This window comes from Podarcis filfolensis (assembly GCF_964270895.1).
Source record: "Podarcis filfolensis genome assembly, chromosome: 5".
Taxonomy (NCBI): domain Eukaryota; kingdom Metazoa; phylum Chordata; class Lepidosauria; order Squamata; family Lacertidae; genus Podarcis; species Podarcis filfolensis.
Window position 1 is genome coordinate 84,893,309 of NC_139608.1, and position 19,021 is coordinate 84,912,329.

At 43.8% G+C, this 19,021-nt stretch overlaps 1 protein-coding gene across 1 annotated transcript; it reads right to left on the bottom strand.

Annotated features, from left to right (window-relative positions):
* Positions 1 to 915: 915 nt before the first annotated feature.
* On the bottom strand, positions 916 to 17,337 carry PLAU (plasminogen activator, urokinase). The gene is made up of 11 exons (XM_083615867.1): positions 17,212 to 17,337; positions 12,873 to 13,001; positions 11,878 to 11,935; positions 11,234 to 11,338; positions 9,924 to 10,098; positions 9,252 to 9,343; positions 8,097 to 8,289; positions 6,150 to 6,295; positions 4,658 to 4,795; positions 4,013 to 4,155; positions 916 to 2,964 (listed from the first exon to the last, which is right to left on the bottom strand). Exons 2-11 carry the CDS (start codon positions 12,930 to 12,932, stop codon positions 2,776 to 2,778), a joined length of 1,299 nt encoding a protein of 432 aa, XP_083471993.1. The 5' UTR covers positions 12,933 to 13,001; positions 17,212 to 17,337; the 3' UTR covers positions 916 to 2,775.
* Between the last annotated feature and the right edge of the window lie 1,684 nt (positions 17,338 to 19,021).

The window sequence follows — 19,021 nt, forward strand, 5'->3', positions numbered from 1 at the left end:
CCGTCCCTTATTTGGCGGGAAAGTCCCTTATCCCAGCGTTGTGTCCCGCTGCTGCCCCTTATTGATGATGTCCCTTAAATTTCCTGGGTTTCAAAGGAAGCAGCTCCTCTCTCTCCCTCCCTGCTGGCCAGGGAGGAGGGTGGCTCCAACTGTGTTGCTTGGCTGCGTTGCTCACCCAATAAGGAGTCTAAGAATGACTGGGGGGTGGAGCTTGCATGCCTTGTGCCAATCAAATCGGCCGCGTTGCCTGGGGACTTGCCTTTGCTCAGCACTTCCCAGCGGAGAGGTGATGATGGTTTTCCTTGCTGCATCCCCTTTGCTGGGTTGTTGCGCTGTGGGAACCACCGCTTGAGGCTTCGTTTGGCTGCTGGCTGGGCTTTCTGCCTTTGGCTGGGAGGGGCTCAGAAGTTGAACATAGCTGTGCTCTGAAAATCCTTTATTTTGGCTGCTGATCCCTTATTTTCGAGGCTGCTGGTCCCTTATTTTCAAATCTGTAAGTTGACAGCTATATAACATGGCTGTGTAATCGGCAGTACAGCTTGCAAAACAGGCATGGGGACCCGTCTGCCAAGTGTTTGAGAAGTGCAGTGCAAAGTGCTTTGCAAGCCCTGTGCTCAGCACATCTTAAGCACCTGGCAACCAGCTGGTTCCTAGGTGCTTGGGAAGCACTTCTCACAGGGGCTTTGCAGGCCCAGCTGATTGGTGGTGCTTGCAAAGCCCCTTTTGACCAACGCCCAAACACATGACATCATATTTGACATCAGATGGGCGTGGCTTGCCCAAAATGGCCTTGTGGGCCATATGGGAGGCCTGGTAGGGTGGATTCAGCCCATGGGCCAAAGGCTCCCCAACCTTGTTGAAAAGGACCAGCTTATTGGTTTGCCACCCCCCGAAAGTAATATAAACAAGAGGAAGTCCACACAGCAGTAATATTTTATTGGTGTTTAAAATCCATGATTTATAAACAATAAGTTAAAGTAAGATTATTAAATAACAGTTGGGGTTCCAGCCCCAGCACATATATTACATATTCATTGAATAAAACATTCTTTCTTAATTATATAAAAAAGCTACTGCCAGGAGTCTTAGGAAAACAGGTAAAAATGGCAAGCAATATTTACAAATCTTCTTCATTATGAGGGACACCCTCATCTGCTGAAGCTTGACCCAGTTCAGGGTCTGTAAAATTCTGCAAGGTCAAAAATGACCTCTCTGGTCTAGCTATGCTCTGAGTTTTGCCTTGTACGCACCATGTATTATACCACAACAGGGTTTTTTTGTTGTTTTTTAAGGTGCGTAACAGAATTTAGTCACCTTATCATTAAAAAAATTGGCAGCTGAAAGACTGTCAGCAATCTACACAGAGAGTCAGACAAACATGGTAGAACCAGTCCTTTGGGCAGCAACTGGGAGTGTAAATGCCAACATAGAGGAAGGTACTGATGGTTTTTATTGAAATAATATTCATTAGTGAACCCTGTTAAAAATGCAGCGCTCTTATCTCAACAGCACCTGTGGAATGACAAGTCATACGAAGCCAGAGACAGCTAAACCTTGAAATTAAAAATCAAAACGATTTTTTTGTTTCAATTCTGCTTCTTTTCAAAATACCTTCCCCATTCCTGTTTTTCAAAGTTGGTAGAAAATGCCAGAAATGGTTTATATTTTAACTCCCCACCCCTTCACCTTACATTTAATCCTGCCTTTCTTCCATCATGAAGCCCAAATTATGGCGGTACCTCATACATGAGTTTCTCACGCAGATACCCATTTAGGCACTGTGCAGCCCCAGACCTCCCGAGCTCCAGCAAAGTGGTGGTGGCCTCATGGGCCTCCCTGCAAGGTACTTCTCAAGCAACAATCTGCTCTATGACTCAGCAAGACATCACTGTGAGGTCAACAGACATATGCTCAATTGCCTGCTCTTCTGAGTTGCTAAGCTGCCTTAAACACACAGGACCAGCTTCATTGTAGAAGCCATCCAAATTGTGACAATATCTTAGGGACACCAAAGAAGCAGTTCTGGAATCTGCACGTGATGCCCCCAAGCAACCTTTGAGACATTACAAACTTCTCAGATATTATGGCACATTAAGAGCCATTTGGGAATGGGAAAATATATCTGGCTGTTCCTGTGGACAACACTGTTTCTTGACCTGGGTGATGACACCCAGGAAGTCCCTGGGTTTTTTTGCTTTTGCTTGCCCTCAAACGGTTTCCAAATTCAGGTTATGACACAGGCTTGCATCTTAGACATGTTTTTTGTCTTTAAAAAACAAACAAACCCTGACATTACACCCCACAGAGATCTAAACGCACATAATGAATCAATAGGGCAACACAGTTGTCCTGAAATCTCATTCAATTAAATGAGTCTGAGTTGTTTTTCTGGATGGCACTAATATTACGTTAGTAGCCAATTTAAAAACCTTACCAAAAAAACCCCGCGCCTACTGACAAAGTGAAATACTGACTCCTGTAGATAAGGCCACATGTATATTACATTGGCTGGCTAAAACACTCCTTATTTAAATGTTAAATATTGAAGAGCTTCCCCACTCCACCATGGGAGAATGTGTGTTGTTCAGTGATGGTTTCTGCTTCAGACACAGCAACACAAATGTTAACGAATTGACCTGATGTTAAGTCCAGTCAAGGTAGCCACCAAAGAACTGTCAACTCCAAAACAAGGCTTGGCGTTTCAATGGCCTGTAACGTTCCTTGGCTTCAGTTTCCACGCTCCAGCTCCATGCTCCATGGAAAGCTGCCATATCTTCATTTAGGAAGGTAGGAACTTTTGAAATGGATGCCGTTCATGTGGGTTTCGATCCAGCGAAGGTAATTTGCGACTCTGGTGTAGACGCCAGGCCTCTCTTTGTCAGCACAGCCATCGCCCCAGCTGACGATCCCATATAGCACCATCCTGTCGCTGCTTGCACAAACCAGGGGACCTCCGGAATCTCCCTGATGGAACGTAAGAATGATGGTGAGCATTTAAAGAGAAGAAAGCTAGGGAAAAGCACATCTCAGGAATTCTGCTGCCACTGTGGTTGCACTAGTACAGTGGCGTAGCGTGGGTTGTCAGCACCCGGGGCAAGGCAAGTAATTTGCACCCCCTAACCCGTGGATTTGCGCCCCCTAACCCGTGGATTTGCCCTAACCCCAGATGTTGCGCCCGGTGCGGCCGGCCCCCCTGCACCCCCCACGCTACGCCACTGCACTAGTACCCTATTTTACAATAATGGGACACAAGGAAAGGAAGTGGCCAAGGCAGCTTAAGCTCTAGCACAGCCATTCTCAAACTTGGGTCCCTAGATGTTGTTGGACTACAACTCCTAGGTGCCAAGACCTGTGGACAGGGGTGATGGGAGTTGTAGTCCAGCAACCTTTGGGGACCCAACTTTGCGAAAAGTTGCTCTAGCATCAAGGAATCCTCCTTCAACAGATTCCAGATTACAAAGGAGCTGGCTTAGCCCAGCGGAATAAATAGGATTGTGTTCCTTGCTGCAAACATGCATTTTGCAAGATGTTTGGTATAGGTAAAGGTAAAGGGACCCCTGACCATTAGGACCAGTCGTGATCGACTCTGGGGTTGCGGCGCTCATCTCGATTTATTGGCCAAGGGAGCCAGCATACAGCTTCCGGGTCATGTGGCCAGCATGACTAAGCCGCTTCTGGCGAACCAGAGCAGCGCACGGAAACGCCGTTCACCTTCCCGCCGGAGCGGTACCTATTTATCTACTTGCACTTTGACATGCTTTCGAACTGCTAGGTGGGCAGGAGCAGGGACCAAGCAACGGGAGCTCACCCCGTCGCAGGGATTCGAACCACCGACTTTCTGATCGGCAAGTCCTAGGCTCTGTGGTTTAACCCACAGCGCCACCCGCGTCCCAATGTTTGGTATAGTGGGATATTAAATTCTAAATCTTCAGATGTGCATTAGGCCTATTCTAAAGAAAGGGACTGCATTCTGTTGACATAAAATGTAGACATTGTGCACAAGGAAACTTACTTTGCATGAATCTGTCTGCCACGTTTGATCTCCAGCACAGAACATGTTGTCCGTCACCCTGTCCTTATAGTATTTCTTACACAAAGACTGGGGTATCAGGTTGACATTGGTTGATTTCAGGATCCTTGCGAAGTAAATGTCAGCTGCAAACCAGAAACATGACAGTTTGTTGGGTTATTTTTCTCAGCGAAGTCTAAAGCAATCTTCTTCATTGCAAAAACAAAGCAATGTCAGAGCCTGCCTCACCGAATAGCCTCATACATGAAACCCAAATTCCTCTTCTTCAGTCTAGCGGATAACGGCACACAAACTAAATTATGCAAACCAAACACGGCACAAAGTCTTTTGTATGTAGAATATGAGTTTGTTTGCAGAACCAGAGCTGTAGTGGAGCTGGGCGCACAGAGCACATGCAACCTTAGCGATTGGCCTCTAGCAAGGCTCAAAAGCAAGGATGGGGAATTTGTGATACTCAAAGTGTTGTTGAATTCACAACTCCCAGCAGTCCCAGCCAGCATGGCCAGCAGTCAGGAATGATGGAAGTTGTAGTCTAGCAGCTTCTGGAAGGCTAATGGTTCCTGATAGTGCCGGTAACACATGCCACACAACCTGCATTAGGAATGGGAAAGGTGTTTATCAACTTACTCTTGTTTTCTCTTCCATAGCCAGAAACTTCACACTGGAAATTGTCTGGAAACGAGTCTTGCGATGGCAAGCAGATAGTCTTCACAGTGTCTGACTCTTGTGCGCACTGGCCGGAAGATGATCGGATCCTCATGAGGGCTAAAGAAGGAATAAAGAATGCATGTCATATAGGGAACCTTCTATCACTAAACTCATTAGAAACAGAATAATACATATTTAGAGCTATCCGTTCCAGCTGCTTTTCCAGATGACATATGATTGTACAGTGGTACCTCTGGTTACGTACTTAATTTGTTCCGGAGGTCCGTACTTAACCTGAAACTGTTCTTAACCTGAAGCACCACTTTAGCTAATGGGGCCTCCTGCTGCTGCCGCGCCGCCGGAGCACGATTTCTGTTCTCATCCTGAAGCAAAGTTCTTAACCCGAGATAATATTTCTGGGTTAGCGGAGTCTGTAACCTGAAGAGTATGTAACCTGACGCGTATGTAACCCGAGGTACCACTGTAGTCATGTTACTGCATTTACTTGTATGCATAATCCCTACCTCCCGCTGATAATTTAGATTGCGAGATCTGATAAAAATGTAGCTTAAATTGGACTCTTTTATTATGTTCAGTGATTAATAGAGTATTTTAATGACAATAATAAAAAGTATATGTACTTTGTTAATGTGCATCTCCCCTCACCCCTTTTAATTTGCTATTATTTATATGGCTGGTATGGTTTACTTGTTTGTTTTCTTCCATAAATGTTACATTAATATTTCATATAACATATTACATGATTCCCCATTCCCCCCGCTTTATGTATTGTATATTTTTCTTTGCTGTAAGTTGCTTGAAGACCTTTGGGTGACAAGCGACTAATAAGTTTGATAAATGATAAATAAAAATAATTTGTTTAACCATAGAAACACATCGTAAGCATTTCCAGGACTGGCTAGAGATAGCGAAACATCGCCAACCCAGAGAAAATTAATCTCTTGACTGCCTCAGAGAGAGAAGAAATCATCTTCCCTGACTCTCAAAGTATTTTCCTTACAATGATCTGATAGAACACCCACCCCCAAACGTTTGGTGAAAGAAGATAGCTCATTCGTACCTGTATATTTTCCTAAGCTATCATCTGCAGTCATTTTTGTATTGTTTGCAAATATGGGGATGATGTCATGACAATGAAATACGAGGTGTTTTGCTGTAAGGCTGTGTAACACACTGTAATTTTAAGGCACATTTGAAGCACATTCGTTCCCTCAAAGGATTCTGGGCGCTGCAGGTAACTCTGTGAGAGGTAAACTACAATGACTAGAATTCTTTGACAAAAAGAACAGGCTTCAAATGTGCTTTAGAAGTACACAACCTACACCATTTCTCACTAAAATGGGCCCTTATTTTGCAGCAGTACTTGGGTGAAACATTTGTTCCTCAGTTTTTTGCATGCTCAGGTGAAACATGTCTATGATTCAGAAGGGAAGCTGGAGATGTCACTTACCAATATCATTATTATAATCCGTTCTCTGAAGTGTGTAGTCCTCATGAATGACAACCCTATCAACATTAAATTTTTGCTCCTTCGTATCATCAGTGTACAATTCAGACTTCCCGAGAATAACAGTCAGCTTGGATAGGTCAGGAGTGCTGAAAAGAAATGGAAACATGGATTAGGAAAAAAATTATACAGGGGCATATTTCCCTGCTCTCACTTTCACATTTGCTCAGTTTTCTGCCTCGGTCATGAGAGAACAGAAACATAATTTTGCAGTCCTCTTTGTTGTTTGAGCCTCATTGTTTTGCTAGGTGAATGGCGGGGCTTAAAATTTAACATGTCTCCTAGCACGTGCAGCTATTCTGTCTTAAAAATACAGACATTTGAGGACATCTCCTTTTGAACCAGCAAAACATGAGCATATATCAACACAAAACTTTTTTTATAGAAAAGGATTGCTTTTTACAACAGTTTCGCATTCCAAAAAGTTCTAAAGCACTTCTTCAAATATATTAATTTCATATATTTCTTGGTAAACAAAGATATAGCAGTAGCAATATCCTACAATTTAATAAATCACTTTCTAAACTTTGGTTGTTTTTTTTAATAGGTTTTCCAGTATTTAGGATGCAATCCTATAACAATTTATAGGACTCAATGGGTCTTCCTTTTGACTAACATGCACAGGCTGCCCCTAACCATGTCCACTCAGAAGTAAGTCCTATTGAATTCAATGGTGTGTATCATAAGCCTCAGTGTATCATATGGGTACATTCCTTCTGGTCTAGAACAACATTTGTGGATGTCAGTTAAAATGTGTTTGTATAGGATTGTGAAATTTAGCATACAGATGGGTTTTATTAACTGAGAAAAAAAAGTATTTGGTAACTGAAAAGGTCGCCAACTTTTTAAAAGCTAACCACACACAAGTACTGCACCGGCAGGCAAATATTATTTATAGCTATCAAGTGGCCGTTACAATATAAACGCCAAAAGAAAATATATGTAAGTTAAGTAATTGATCTAGGGGAAAGATAACTTCTGCAAGTGCAGCTGAAACTTACACACTTACAGTGCAAACCTATGCAGAATTCAATAAGCTAAGTATGTGTAGGACTACAGTTATGCGCTGTAATACTAAACACAGGAGCCTTCACTGATTTTAATGAGACTTAACCCTCAACAATCCTAAGACTGGGCTATTTATCAATTTTGTCACTGAGGAAAAAGCTCTGGCACCTTCTTTATATAATTTTAGGCGTCAGGTGAAAACATTCCTCTTCAACCAGGCCTTTGGCTGATTAATATTCTATAGCCTTTTAAATGTGTCTGTGGGAATGGGAGGGTATTGTTTTGTTGTTTTGTTTTACTTATTTACAGTGGTACCTCGGGTTAAGTACTTAATTTGTTCCGGAGGTCCGTTCTTAACCTGAAACTGTTCTTAACCTGAAGCACCACTTTAGCTAATGGGGCCTCCCGCTGCCGCCGGAGCACGATTTCTGTTCTCATCCTGAAGCAAAGTTCTTAACCTGAGGTAATATTTCTGGGTTAGCGGAGTCTGTAACCTGAAGTGTATATAACCCAAGGTACCACTGTACTTGGTCCCCCCCCATATTTTATTCTGTGAACTGCCCTGAGATCCTATGATGAAGAATAGTTTATAATCTAATAATGAAATGAAATGAAAAAACACAGGAAAGTTGCCATATACTGCCAGACCATTGGCCCATCCAGTTCATTGGCCTGTTGCCAACATTGCCTAGCCATGTGAGTCTTTTCCTAGCCCTACCTGCAGAAGGAGCATGAGATCTTTTGCACACAGAGCATATGCTGTACCAGCGAGCTAAAATCCCTCCCTTTCACAGTATGGGATGTTGACTAAGGGATCTCTTATCTAGAAAACAATTCCGAAGTGGAGAATTAAAAGGAAAAAGTTGATTGTGAAGCACTTACTTGCTTCCGAAGCAATGTGCTGCTGTCAGGACCCAACACGGATCTATGAGGCTACCACCACAAAGAAACTGACTACCGCCTCTTTTATCGGTGTGGTAGATGGTTGCTATCCAAGGCTGAGACTCGATGGGTGCTTTGAAACCGCCCACAATCTTGAAGTACTTGCGGAAACTCCTCTGGCCACATGTGGCTTCTGTAAAAGGAAGAGAGAGCCTCAAGGATTTGCTCCAGTGAAGAACGAACATAGCTTTATGTTAAGTTGTGGGTGAACATATCAGACGACACAGCGATTCTTCAAACAGCTCTTGTTTATTCACAGACCAGAACAGAACTGAACTGAAGCCTGCTTATATAGAGCTCCAGTACAACGTAACTGTAACAATTTTCTAAAACTATCTAATCACTGAAAGTCACTTTCGATCCCTTATTTGCATAACTATCTACAGTATCCCCCTGCTGGCCCAGGGTGAGAACTTCAGTACATAACACTTTAGCTCTTCACAATAAAGACTAGGTCCTCAGGGTAGCAAGATCCCCATGAAGATCTGCAAAGTTTGGCTGCCCCTCACAAATTTCTAGGCTGAGGTTAAGGTCTGATCAACACCTTCTGACCGATGATATGGAAACATCCTTCCAGAATTTGTACCGCTAGGACTGCAGGTGAGGGGTCACATATAGAAGAAGAGTTTGGATTTGATATCCCGCTTTATCACTACCCGAAGGAGTCTCAAAGCAGCTAACATTCTCCTTTCCCCTCCCCCCCCACAACAAACACTCTGTGAGGTGAGTGGGGCTGAGAGACTTCAGAGAAGTGTGACTGGCCCAAGGTTACCCAGCAGCTGCATGTGGAGGAGCAGAGACGCGAACCCGGTTCCCCAGATCTACAGCTCTTAACCACTGCACCACTCTTAATGCTCCCTCTGCATAGAATGCTTGCACACTGGGGAACAGGCTAAGCGAAAATCCTTCTACTGAACATGCTAGCTGTCTACTGACAAATTATTTTTGTCTACTTAACTTGCCAAAGTTAGTATCTGGCCCAGAATAGGAATTTCTTCGGCTTACAGTGCTTGGCTTCATTATGAACTGGTTTTTGTGTGCCTTGCTTTGATTTTAAAAGTTTATAAGCATCTGGCACCCTAAGTAATAACATACCTTTTCGGCATACGTCGATTTTGCAGGATGTTGAAGAGGTTCGATAACCATTCCTAACGTAACACCACGGCTTGGATCGACCATCTGGATTTCTGAAAAACAATGGAATATTGCCTTCAAAAGAATGATCCTCAGTAATACCAACGCCAACCTGCAGGGGGCGGCAGAATGCCTCCACTTCATGTAGGTCATAGTACAGTATGCTGAAGTCATCCAGTTCACCTATATTCTTAGTAATGCTAGTTAAATGTTCCTGCAGGGCACTAATCCTGCAAACTACCAAGTATAACTATTGGCAACGTTGAACAGAACCCTTGAACCTGGCAAAGTCGCCTAAAGAAGGGATTTCAGTAGGTGGGGCAAGGTGCCCCAGGCAAAATAACTCTTTTGCTCAACCATTAGTTATACTTTGTCCTTGTAATCCAAACAGAACCATACGGAATCCCTGTTTGCATCAACAAAGACAATGTGAATGAAATCCTAACCATTCTTAAAAGTACAAGTTATAGTAGAAGATCTAGTCATTCACCACAGCTGATGTTCTTGTGGAATGCCAGCCAGATGATTTGATGCATTATTGGCACATGGCATCTGTGGAACTATGGCTTGGGGGAGAAATAAAAAATAGGGCAGCTGGACCTATAGCAGTACATTCCGTTGCATTTCAGTTACCTGCAGAAGTTGTGCTTTCCTAACCCAAGTTTCATGGCATTCTCCATGCCATCATGATAAGGCCATCTCTGCAGCGAAGGGGAGTCCCAAGCCAGGCACCTGTCACCTTTCTCATTCACTGCCAAAGTCCCTCTGTAGTCCTCCCCGTTGTCTGTATAGCAGCGACTTTCAGCATCTGTCGAGAAAACAAGAGGATTGTCAGTGCTGACGGCAGCTGAGAGGTTCCATGGAGTCCATTGAGACGAAGGATTTTTATCATGTTAAATCTGCTCATTGACTTGCCAGGATGTTATTGCCAACGTGTCTATACTTCTCTGCATTTCATTTCTCTCTGACTTTGTGGTTGACAGTCCCACCCCACCAACCATATGTATATAAACCTATAATTCAGGGAAGAAGATAATCTTCTATTATCACACATTTCATGAAGTGGGCCCCATGAGATTTTGCTGTTTTGCTGCGACAGACTAACATGACCCTGCTTCTGGATTCTGGAACTATAGGGCCAGATCCAGCAAACCAATTCCACTAGTGGAAGCCAGCTCGAGGGCTCCCACTAGCACAACAGGGATTTTTCTGCTCTCCTCCCCCTGCACCCACCTTGTGCTTCCTCCAAAACTGCTCTGGAAAGTTGGGAGAACCCACAAAACAGTGGACAGGGCAGGGGAGGGAGAGGATCATCATTCCATCAAGCAAACAGAGATGATTGCGCAGGTGGAACAATTACGTTAGTGCTGCGCTGATATCTTTTCAGATACCCGTTCTCAAAGTGGTTTACAGCTCAATAAGCCTCCCAACCCAGGGACGCGGGTGGCGCTGTGGGTTAAACTACAGAGCCTAGGACTTGCCGATCAGAAGGTTGGCATTTCGAATCCCCGTGGTGGGGTGAGCTCCTGTTGCTCAGTCCCTGCTCCTGCCAACCTAGCAGTTCGAAAGCACATCAAAGTGCAAGTAGATAAATAGGTACCGCTGTGGCGGGAAGGTAAATGGCGTTTCCATGCGCTGCTCTGGTTTGCCAGAAGCAGCTTAGTCATGCTGGCCACATGACCCAGAAGCTGTACGCCAGCTCCCTCGGCCAATAAAGCAAGATGAGCACCGCAACCCCAGAGTCGTCCACAACTGGACCTAATGGTCAGGGGTCCCTTTACCTTTAAGCCTCCTACCCAATCTCTTGTTTCTTTTGGGGGGGAGAGTGTCCAGAGTGGCTTTGTCTGTTCCAGAAAACTGGAAGAATTATTGGCGTTCTTTAATTTCTAAAGGCCGTGAGCTGTTGGGTAAAAACGGAAACAAGTTTTGAAGTGATCACCTACCGATTTCACAGTGGTCCCCGCTATATCCTTTGGGGCATAAGCAACGCCTCATTCCAGAAAAGAGGTAGTAGGAGACACAGGTTCCTCCATTCAGACAGGTGCAACCTGCAAACAAGACATTGCGGGGAAATTGTAGTATGCCACACTGTAGGCCAAACATCGCACCACATCCAAATGCGTAGCAAAACTTCAGTGGGCCCCTTCTTCAAGGACAGCCTTCCTCATCCTATTGCCCTCTAGATACTTTATGCAACTCCCATCAGCCCCACCCAGAAGACTGCTCTAAGAAAAAGAAGAAAGACCTTGGAGAAAGATGTTACTCTAAATTTAGATAAGTTATGTATTGCTTAAAATTTCTGGAAGAAGACAGAGGGAGGAGAGGTCCCCAATTAAGATGTTTCTGCTGTACATTCCCCATCGGTTGCCTTTCCTTCCATGGGAACCATAATGTTTCTTTGAGAGAGGGGAATCGCCAGGAGATATTGCAGCGAGAAAGCAGAGGGTGATGAAAGGGTTAAGCGGTGCTCTCTCAAAGAAGGGGCTATCAGAGGTTCATTACATGTGCAAAACAAGGAATTTGGCACTTTGTTAAAGAGAAGCAGCAGTTTTCAGATGTCAACAAAAAGCTGCAAAGATTTCTTTACCTTTATGTTCATATTTAGCTTTGCTTCCCAGCTTGCGATCTTTCTTCCAGTGGTGAAACTAAGAGGGAACAAAGACAGACACAAATTATTCTAAAGGAAAAATAAGGAAGCATTATTTAGATGAAGCAAATCTTAAATAACTCCCCCTCCCCTTATTTTCATTTCCCTCATAACAACCCTGAGAGGTAGGGCAGTTTCTTACAGATGATTTCGCTAAGCTTTAGGGTGTAAAGCAGGGCTAACCAACATGGTGTTCTCAGTTCTTGTTGGACCATCATCCCTGACCACTGTCCATACTGGTTGGGGCAGATGAAAGTTGTAGTCCAATCATATATAATGGGTGGCTTCTGCAGATATGTACTGCTGTGCATTAAATCAGGGGTGGCTTGGACTACGTGTATGTATGTATGCATGTATGTATGTATGTGTTCCATAATTCTTAAAAAATAATTTTGTGGAGAAGAGACTTTCTGCAGCTAAGGCACATATGGTGGGGCAGGCAGAATCATATCTAATCTTCTATTATGTAAGAGAGAAGCAGGCAGGAGGGTGAGGTGGAGGAGGAAGCAGAGGAACCAAGGGTTTGGGAAAGAACTAGACAGTTGCTTGAAAAAGCAAGGGGAGAAGGGATAGCTTTAAAGGGCAGGTTAGAAGAAGCAGTCCAGAGAAATGAGGAGAGCAGAGCAGAGGAAGAGGTCTAGTTTGTGTGTGTGTTGTACGGACTGGGAGATGGAAAGGGCAGAGAAGTGACCAAAAGGAAGGGAACGTTGAGGTACACATATTACTTTGAAATAAATATGTCAAAAAGTATTTATCAGGTTATACATCCCAGGGTACAACCTCCTGCACGTACCAGCAGTAACCAAAAAAGAAAGAAGTTTCTAAAAATAGGTTCGGGCCATGGGCGAAAGAGGAAGCTTTGCATTTATGGTCAAACATGGAAATAAGCACAAGCGCTTGTCAGTTGGAGTTTCTGCCACGGTTGCAAAACTTACTGATGCTATGTCTGTGACGAGAACGCTCAGCATTACAGAGATGGTGATTAGTAACTTCATGGCGTTGGGCAAGAGGTTCCTATTTCCACCAGTTTGGTTCACTTCCTGGGTCCTTCTTTACACAGGTTTCTGCAAGCAAAGGGATAACCACAGGTTTGTAATGTGGAACAAAGATGGGAACAAACTGTTTCCCCCCCATTCTTTCCAACTTGAATAGCCTTTCACTGGTGAGGGGATATGTTAAGCTGATTTTCTTTCTCCCTGTTCCGTACTCAGGTTGAAGCTGAGGATGTCTATCAAGGGAGAACCACCAGCAGGATGGTGTCTTCAGGTCCCACCTGCCTGGTCCTCCTTAACCCTTTGTGCTTCCTTCTCTCCAACACCTGGTAGCAAACAGGGTGATCAACGCACAAGGCTCTTCTGATTCACCACAGTGGCCCCAGCCCTGGTCCTAGCTCTGGAGGCAGATGCAAGTTTTTCCCGGAAAGTTGAAGGCATCCCACTGTGCACCACTGGTAAACAGGTTTCACAGATTTCTGTAGTGTTCTGAAAACCTGCTCGGCCAGAAATTATAACAGAAATGTGTGTACATTATCAGTATCAAGTTGCCTTTGATTCTATCGTCTGTTGCCAGCCTACTGTCTAATCACTAGAAATAAGCATAACAGGCAATTCGTGATGCAATTTCTCCCCTTTTCAACAAGACAAAATCCTGCTCTTTATACCTGGATTCCTCCCTCAGTTTTTGCATTTTGAGGAAACAGTGTTCTCTTGAGCTCCTTTTTTGTTGGAAAGATTAGAGAAGGGCTGCACTAATGCAATACCCCTGTTCCAAATACGTGATATGAAAATGCCCCATTGATTTCTGTGAAACATACTCCTACGTAAGTGGCATTTTGGATTATTACACTGCGAGGGTCTATGTCAGTCTCAGGGAAAGCACTGATCATATTGCAATCACACTTGCCTGGAAGTAAATCCTATGGTGGGAGTATTGTTTAGTTTGTTATTATGTTATGTGTTTTGTGCTTTATATTGTAAGTGGCCCTGGAATCCCCGGCCGAAGGGTGGTATATAAATTTAATAATTAATAATAACTTGGTGAGACTTTCTTCCAAACAGACCAACATATGATTGTGCTGGGAATGAAGAAACACCTCAGTGCTCCCTTTTACCAATAATGACAACCATTTAGCAGGCTGTCGGTAATCAGCAATTTGTTAATTTGATTTCAAAGTGTAAGTGGTAGACTATAATTATTGAGCTTTAAATCAATCTGGCAGAGATTCTCCTCTCTCTTACAGAAAGTGTGCATGCACATAGCAGGAGACTGCTCCATTAAAAGCTGGCGCCTTAACTTCACGAAGGGATGAACTCATTCTCAAAAAAGCCTGAGGTTATTTCATCTCTGCGTGTAGGGACAAAGCGCAATGTTTCAGGAAGGCATTTGGAAATAAACGGGCGCATCTATTGCCAAATTTGGTGACAAACCACCACCTGCTTGATTCAGGCAGCCCTTCTGTTGAAACTGAGGATTAAGGGGTAAGCTGTGCAAAAGGCTGATGATGGAGGCTTAAAATATCAGTTGTAACTCGTTCACCTCCAGTTTGTAATTTTCGCGAAGTTAAAAACAGGAAAGCAAAAGTGCAGCAAAATAAAATCCCATTGAACAAAAGTGGGACTTACTTCTGAGAAAGAAAGCGTAGGATCGGGCTGCATGGCCACAATTCTATGCACACTCACTTAGGAGCAACCCTTGCTGAATCTCATGATTTACAGAAGTGAAGCGGGTGGCGCTGTGGGTTAAACCACAGAACCTAGGACTTGTCGATCAGAAGGTCAGCGGTTCAAATCCCCGTGACGGGGTGAGCTCCTGTTGCTCGGTCCCTGCTCCTGCCCACCTCGCAGTTCGAAAGCACGTCAAAGTGCAAGTAGATAAATAGCTACCGCTCTGGGGGGAAGGTAAACAGCGTTTCCGTGCGCTGCTCTGGTTCGCCAGAAGCGGCTCAGTCATGCTGGCCACATGACCCAGAAGCTGTATGCCGGCTCCCTCGGCCAATAAAGCGAGATGAGTGCCACAACCCCAGAGTCGGTCACGACTGGACCTAATGGTCAGGGGTCCCTTTACCTTTACCTTTTACTGGGCTGTAAAACAGTTGCATTAGGAGAACAGAAATTTCAAGGGATCTATGCAACTTGCATAGGGATGTCCTGTTATGCTATACATTCTCAAGATTCAAGCAGCCTTCAGCTTTCCTAGTGATCGAAGTGCTGATCATTGCGCAGGTTGTCACTTTCCCCCTCTGCTTTCCCTGGCTGACTTTCGCTCACTTGGCCGCTGACACCCACGCAAACTTGACTCTCTGATTGGAACGATCCCTGACCTGCATGTCTACGAGGTGAACACCCTGCGCTGGCATGTGACTCACACCAGCCCAAGCTATCGAGGGCTGGAATCTCGACAGGACCATCTCCTCAGAGACACCTTTCTTACTACAAGTAAGTGGCATCTTTCCAGACCTTATCCAAGGCAGGGCACAGCTGCGCTGAAACCAAGCAAACCACAGCTGCCATCTGCTCAAATTAAAACGAAAACAAAGATCCCAATCATTGCTCACTGGTAGAGGCAAATTGGTTGCATTATGTGCAAATTCAAACATGCTCAATAAATGTTGCTGAGACTGAATCCTGCCTAGGAAGTACTCATTGGGTAGATATTAACCACCCAGTCCCTCTTAGGCATCAAGGTGTTGCCCTCTCCCTCTTCTGATGTTGCAGACCATCCAGGTGACTCTATTTTCCAGGGATAGTCCCGGATTTACAGAAGCCATCCTGGTTTCCAATTTGATCCTGGAATGTCCTGCTTTTCCTTTAGGACGTCCCTATTTTCACTGGAGAAATGTTGGAGGGTATGGAGTTGCGTGACCCCCGAGCCAAGGAGATAAGTAACAATACAGCCTTTAGAAGACATCTGAAGGCAGCCCTGTGTAGGGAAGTTTTTTAATGTTTTATTGTGGGGTTTTTATATGTTGGAAGCTGCCCAGAGTGGCTGGGACAACCCGGTCATATGGGCAGGGTATAAATATTATTATTATTATTGATGTTGTTTTTGTTGTTGTTACTATTATTATGGAATAGGATGTCCCTATTTCACCAGATAAATGTTGTAGGGTATAGATGTTGCCTTCTCCTGTCCATCAAGCCCTCTATCACAGATACAGGGCAGGTATTTGCACACCATATATGTGAATGGGAAGTGTGACTACTGGCTTTGTCAATGGCAGCTTGCCCATTACTTTTACTATAGCCGCGTCTGCCATGCTTATTTGCTGGCTCCTGTTCAATGAGCGCTGGCTTGCTGAGCAAGAATGCTGCACACTCTGTTTCCCAGAAGGATCAGCCCAGTGCCTGAGCCGGCCTGCACTGCAGAGGGATCAAGGTGCGGGTTAGCAATAGCAGGGCACATGGAATCACATCGGAGCATCAGGGAGCTGCCTTTGCGCCTGCTCAGCCCCTGCCCTAATGGTCTGCAGGACCGAAGTTCTAAGCACAAGTTGAAAAAGCTGCACAATCCCAATGAAATCTAAAAGGCAGATCCAATCGCCTCAAAGTGCAAGATAGATGCATTTGACTCCCTTAACCAGATTATGCCGGACGGTCACAAAGGAACAGCAAGATGAGAGACGCTGAAAAAAATTGCTTGTGTGTCTTTCATCTGCAGCTAAAAATTGTAAAATTGGCAGATAGAAGTCTACCCCATTCTTTCTAAAAGCACTCGGCGTAATTATATGAATGTAAATCCAAAGAGAAACAAAGCTACAAGCAATGACAAAACTGCCTGGATGGAAACTGACATGTCAGAACACACTGAAATTGTGTTTAGCTTTTAGCCCCAAACGTTCACAGTTTCTTTGCAATCAGATATTGTCTCCTAAGATCTAATGCAGGTTCAAAACCAAAATAGACCATATTACAGCAGGAAAAGATTCAATAAGTGGTATTAAAACACAAGCAGACAAACATAACAAATACATATTCGCGTTAAGTATAATCACAGCATTCTATTCTTTTTAAATTGCCAATCTTGTTTGGAAAAACATATTCCAGACCTTGCAAGACTCTTCTGCATGTACAATTAAGCCTCTTGCAAAGAGGCGTTTATTGCTTTAAAAGGGAGCACCACAACAATAAAGCTTTGAGATGACTGAAAAGAGAATAAAGTCTCCGAGCATTAAATAGTTGCAGCCATCATTCAACGGGGCTCTTTAAAACTTGTGTGTGGGCAATAGTTCATATAATTATATTTCATATAACTAAGATTTAAAGGTGTTGGACTTACCAGATGGAACAACAGTGGCAAAACTGTGCTGTGCTCTGTGATGATATTGCTATAGCGGAAGGCTTAGCCTCTCAGTGTGCTCACTTTGACTGTTCTGCAGAGGAAACATAACTCTATATAAACCCTCACACAGAGCCCTGATTGGACGGCTCTACCCTATGATGCATTCCAGCTTGATGACAAGAATGATATCATTCCACACTGCCTGGAGGTTTGCACCACTAGGGGGATTCAGTTAAAAAACCCAAAAAAACCCATACATTTAACTCTTTGCAAACAGAAGTCACAAGTGACTCAATGAGGGGATTTCTAAAGCGTTGTGAATTGCAGTTTCACTACAGAAAGGCGTATCATCCATAGTATTGTATCGTATGTGTCTGGAGCTAGATCTTCATCCAGACCCTCGCCGGCACACTTGATTAGTAATTAGTGTTCTTCATTACCTTGGAAAAGTAGAGAAAAATCCCTTGCTGGAAGAGGAAATGAATATTTAGTTTTTCATTTGCAACGTGCTCAGGGACAAAATTAGATGTGTTAACAGATTTTTTTTCTTTTCATGCCTACTTGAATTCCATATGCTTTATCACTCAGAAGTTAAATTTGCCGTGGAAGACTTCAAAGGAATGGTTTTATTTAATAAAAAGTAAGCATCCAAGAAATAGAACAGGGCACACTGAGTGGGCCTATCATTAGAGAGTATGAAACGGTTGCCCTCAGATGGCTAATTTTGGGCATCATAAAAGGACAGCAAATTGTTAGCTATTTAGTTTATTATTATTATATCGTTCCTGTTAGGAAGGGTGAGAAGCGGAATCTGTCTCAGATGCCAAAATAAGGCAACTGGCCCTTGGGTAATATGGGGGCATCAATTGCTGCTCTAGTTAAGGCAGTGGTTCTCCAAGGGTGTGGCAGGAGAGGATGGCAAGCGTTGCCAGAAAATTAAAGGACAATCAAAGAAACACGGAAGCATTTAAGTGTAGTGTAGTATAGTATCGTATAGTATAGTATAGTATAGTATAGTATAGTATAGTATAGTATAAAAATATATATATATTTATATACAGCCAAGGGACGCGGCTGGTGCTGTGGTCTAAACCACTGAGCCTCTGGGGCTTGCCAATCAGAAGGTCGGTGGTTCGAATCCCCACGACGGGGTGAGCTCCCATGGCTCAGTCCCAGCTCCTGCCAACCTAGCAGTTCGAAAGCACGCCCAAAAGTGCAAGTAGAAAAATAGGTACGACTCCAGCAGGAAGGTAAACGGCTCTGGTTTTGCCAGAAGCGGCTTAGTCACGGTGGCCACATGACCCGGAAAAACTTTCTGCGGCCAAACGCCGGCTCCCTCGGACTGTAAAGCGAGGTGAGTGCCACAACCCCAGAGTCGTCTGCGACTGGACTTAACTGTCAGGGGTCCTTTACCTTTACCTTTTTATCCACACCTTTCTTCAAAAGCACTGGCAATTTTTCTTCAGTAGTCCATGACATCCTGTTGTGAACAGGGATTGTCAACTCTGACAAATGTGAAATCAGAAAAGAGAAAGGCTTCTTTGGGTTGGTGAGAAGATTGGGTTTGTCTCAAATTAGATAAACGAGATTACCCAGCAAAAGCAAGCTCACACCTTGCATTGAATTTGTATGCATACTAAAGTACATGTGTAAGAGGCTTATTTATAATTATATTTTGGGAATGATTCATGTCGTTATGTGGCTGAATTGTTTTATACTTTCTAGATATCCATTATTATATTATAATTTTTATGTTATAAATCAAGCACGGCTAGGAGCTGTTTCTTTCTGATTTCCAATGTATTTC

What these genes read in the sequence shown, in the direction of transcription:
- PLAU (XM_083615867.1), bottom strand. Translation starts at nt 12,932, where the DNA reads ATGAAGTTACTAATCACCATCTCTGTAATGCTGAGCGTTCTCGTCACA. An exon ending in GGATTATAATAATGATATTG is followed by an intron (nt 4,796 to 6,149) that starts GTAAGTGACATC and finishes TTCCTTCTTTAG; the next exon opens with CCCTCATGAGGATCCGATCA. An exon ending in GGCAGACAGATTCATGCAAA is followed by an intron (nt 2,965 to 4,012) that starts GTAAGTTTCCTT and finishes ACGTTCCATCAG; the next exon opens with GGAGATTCCGGAGGTCCCCT.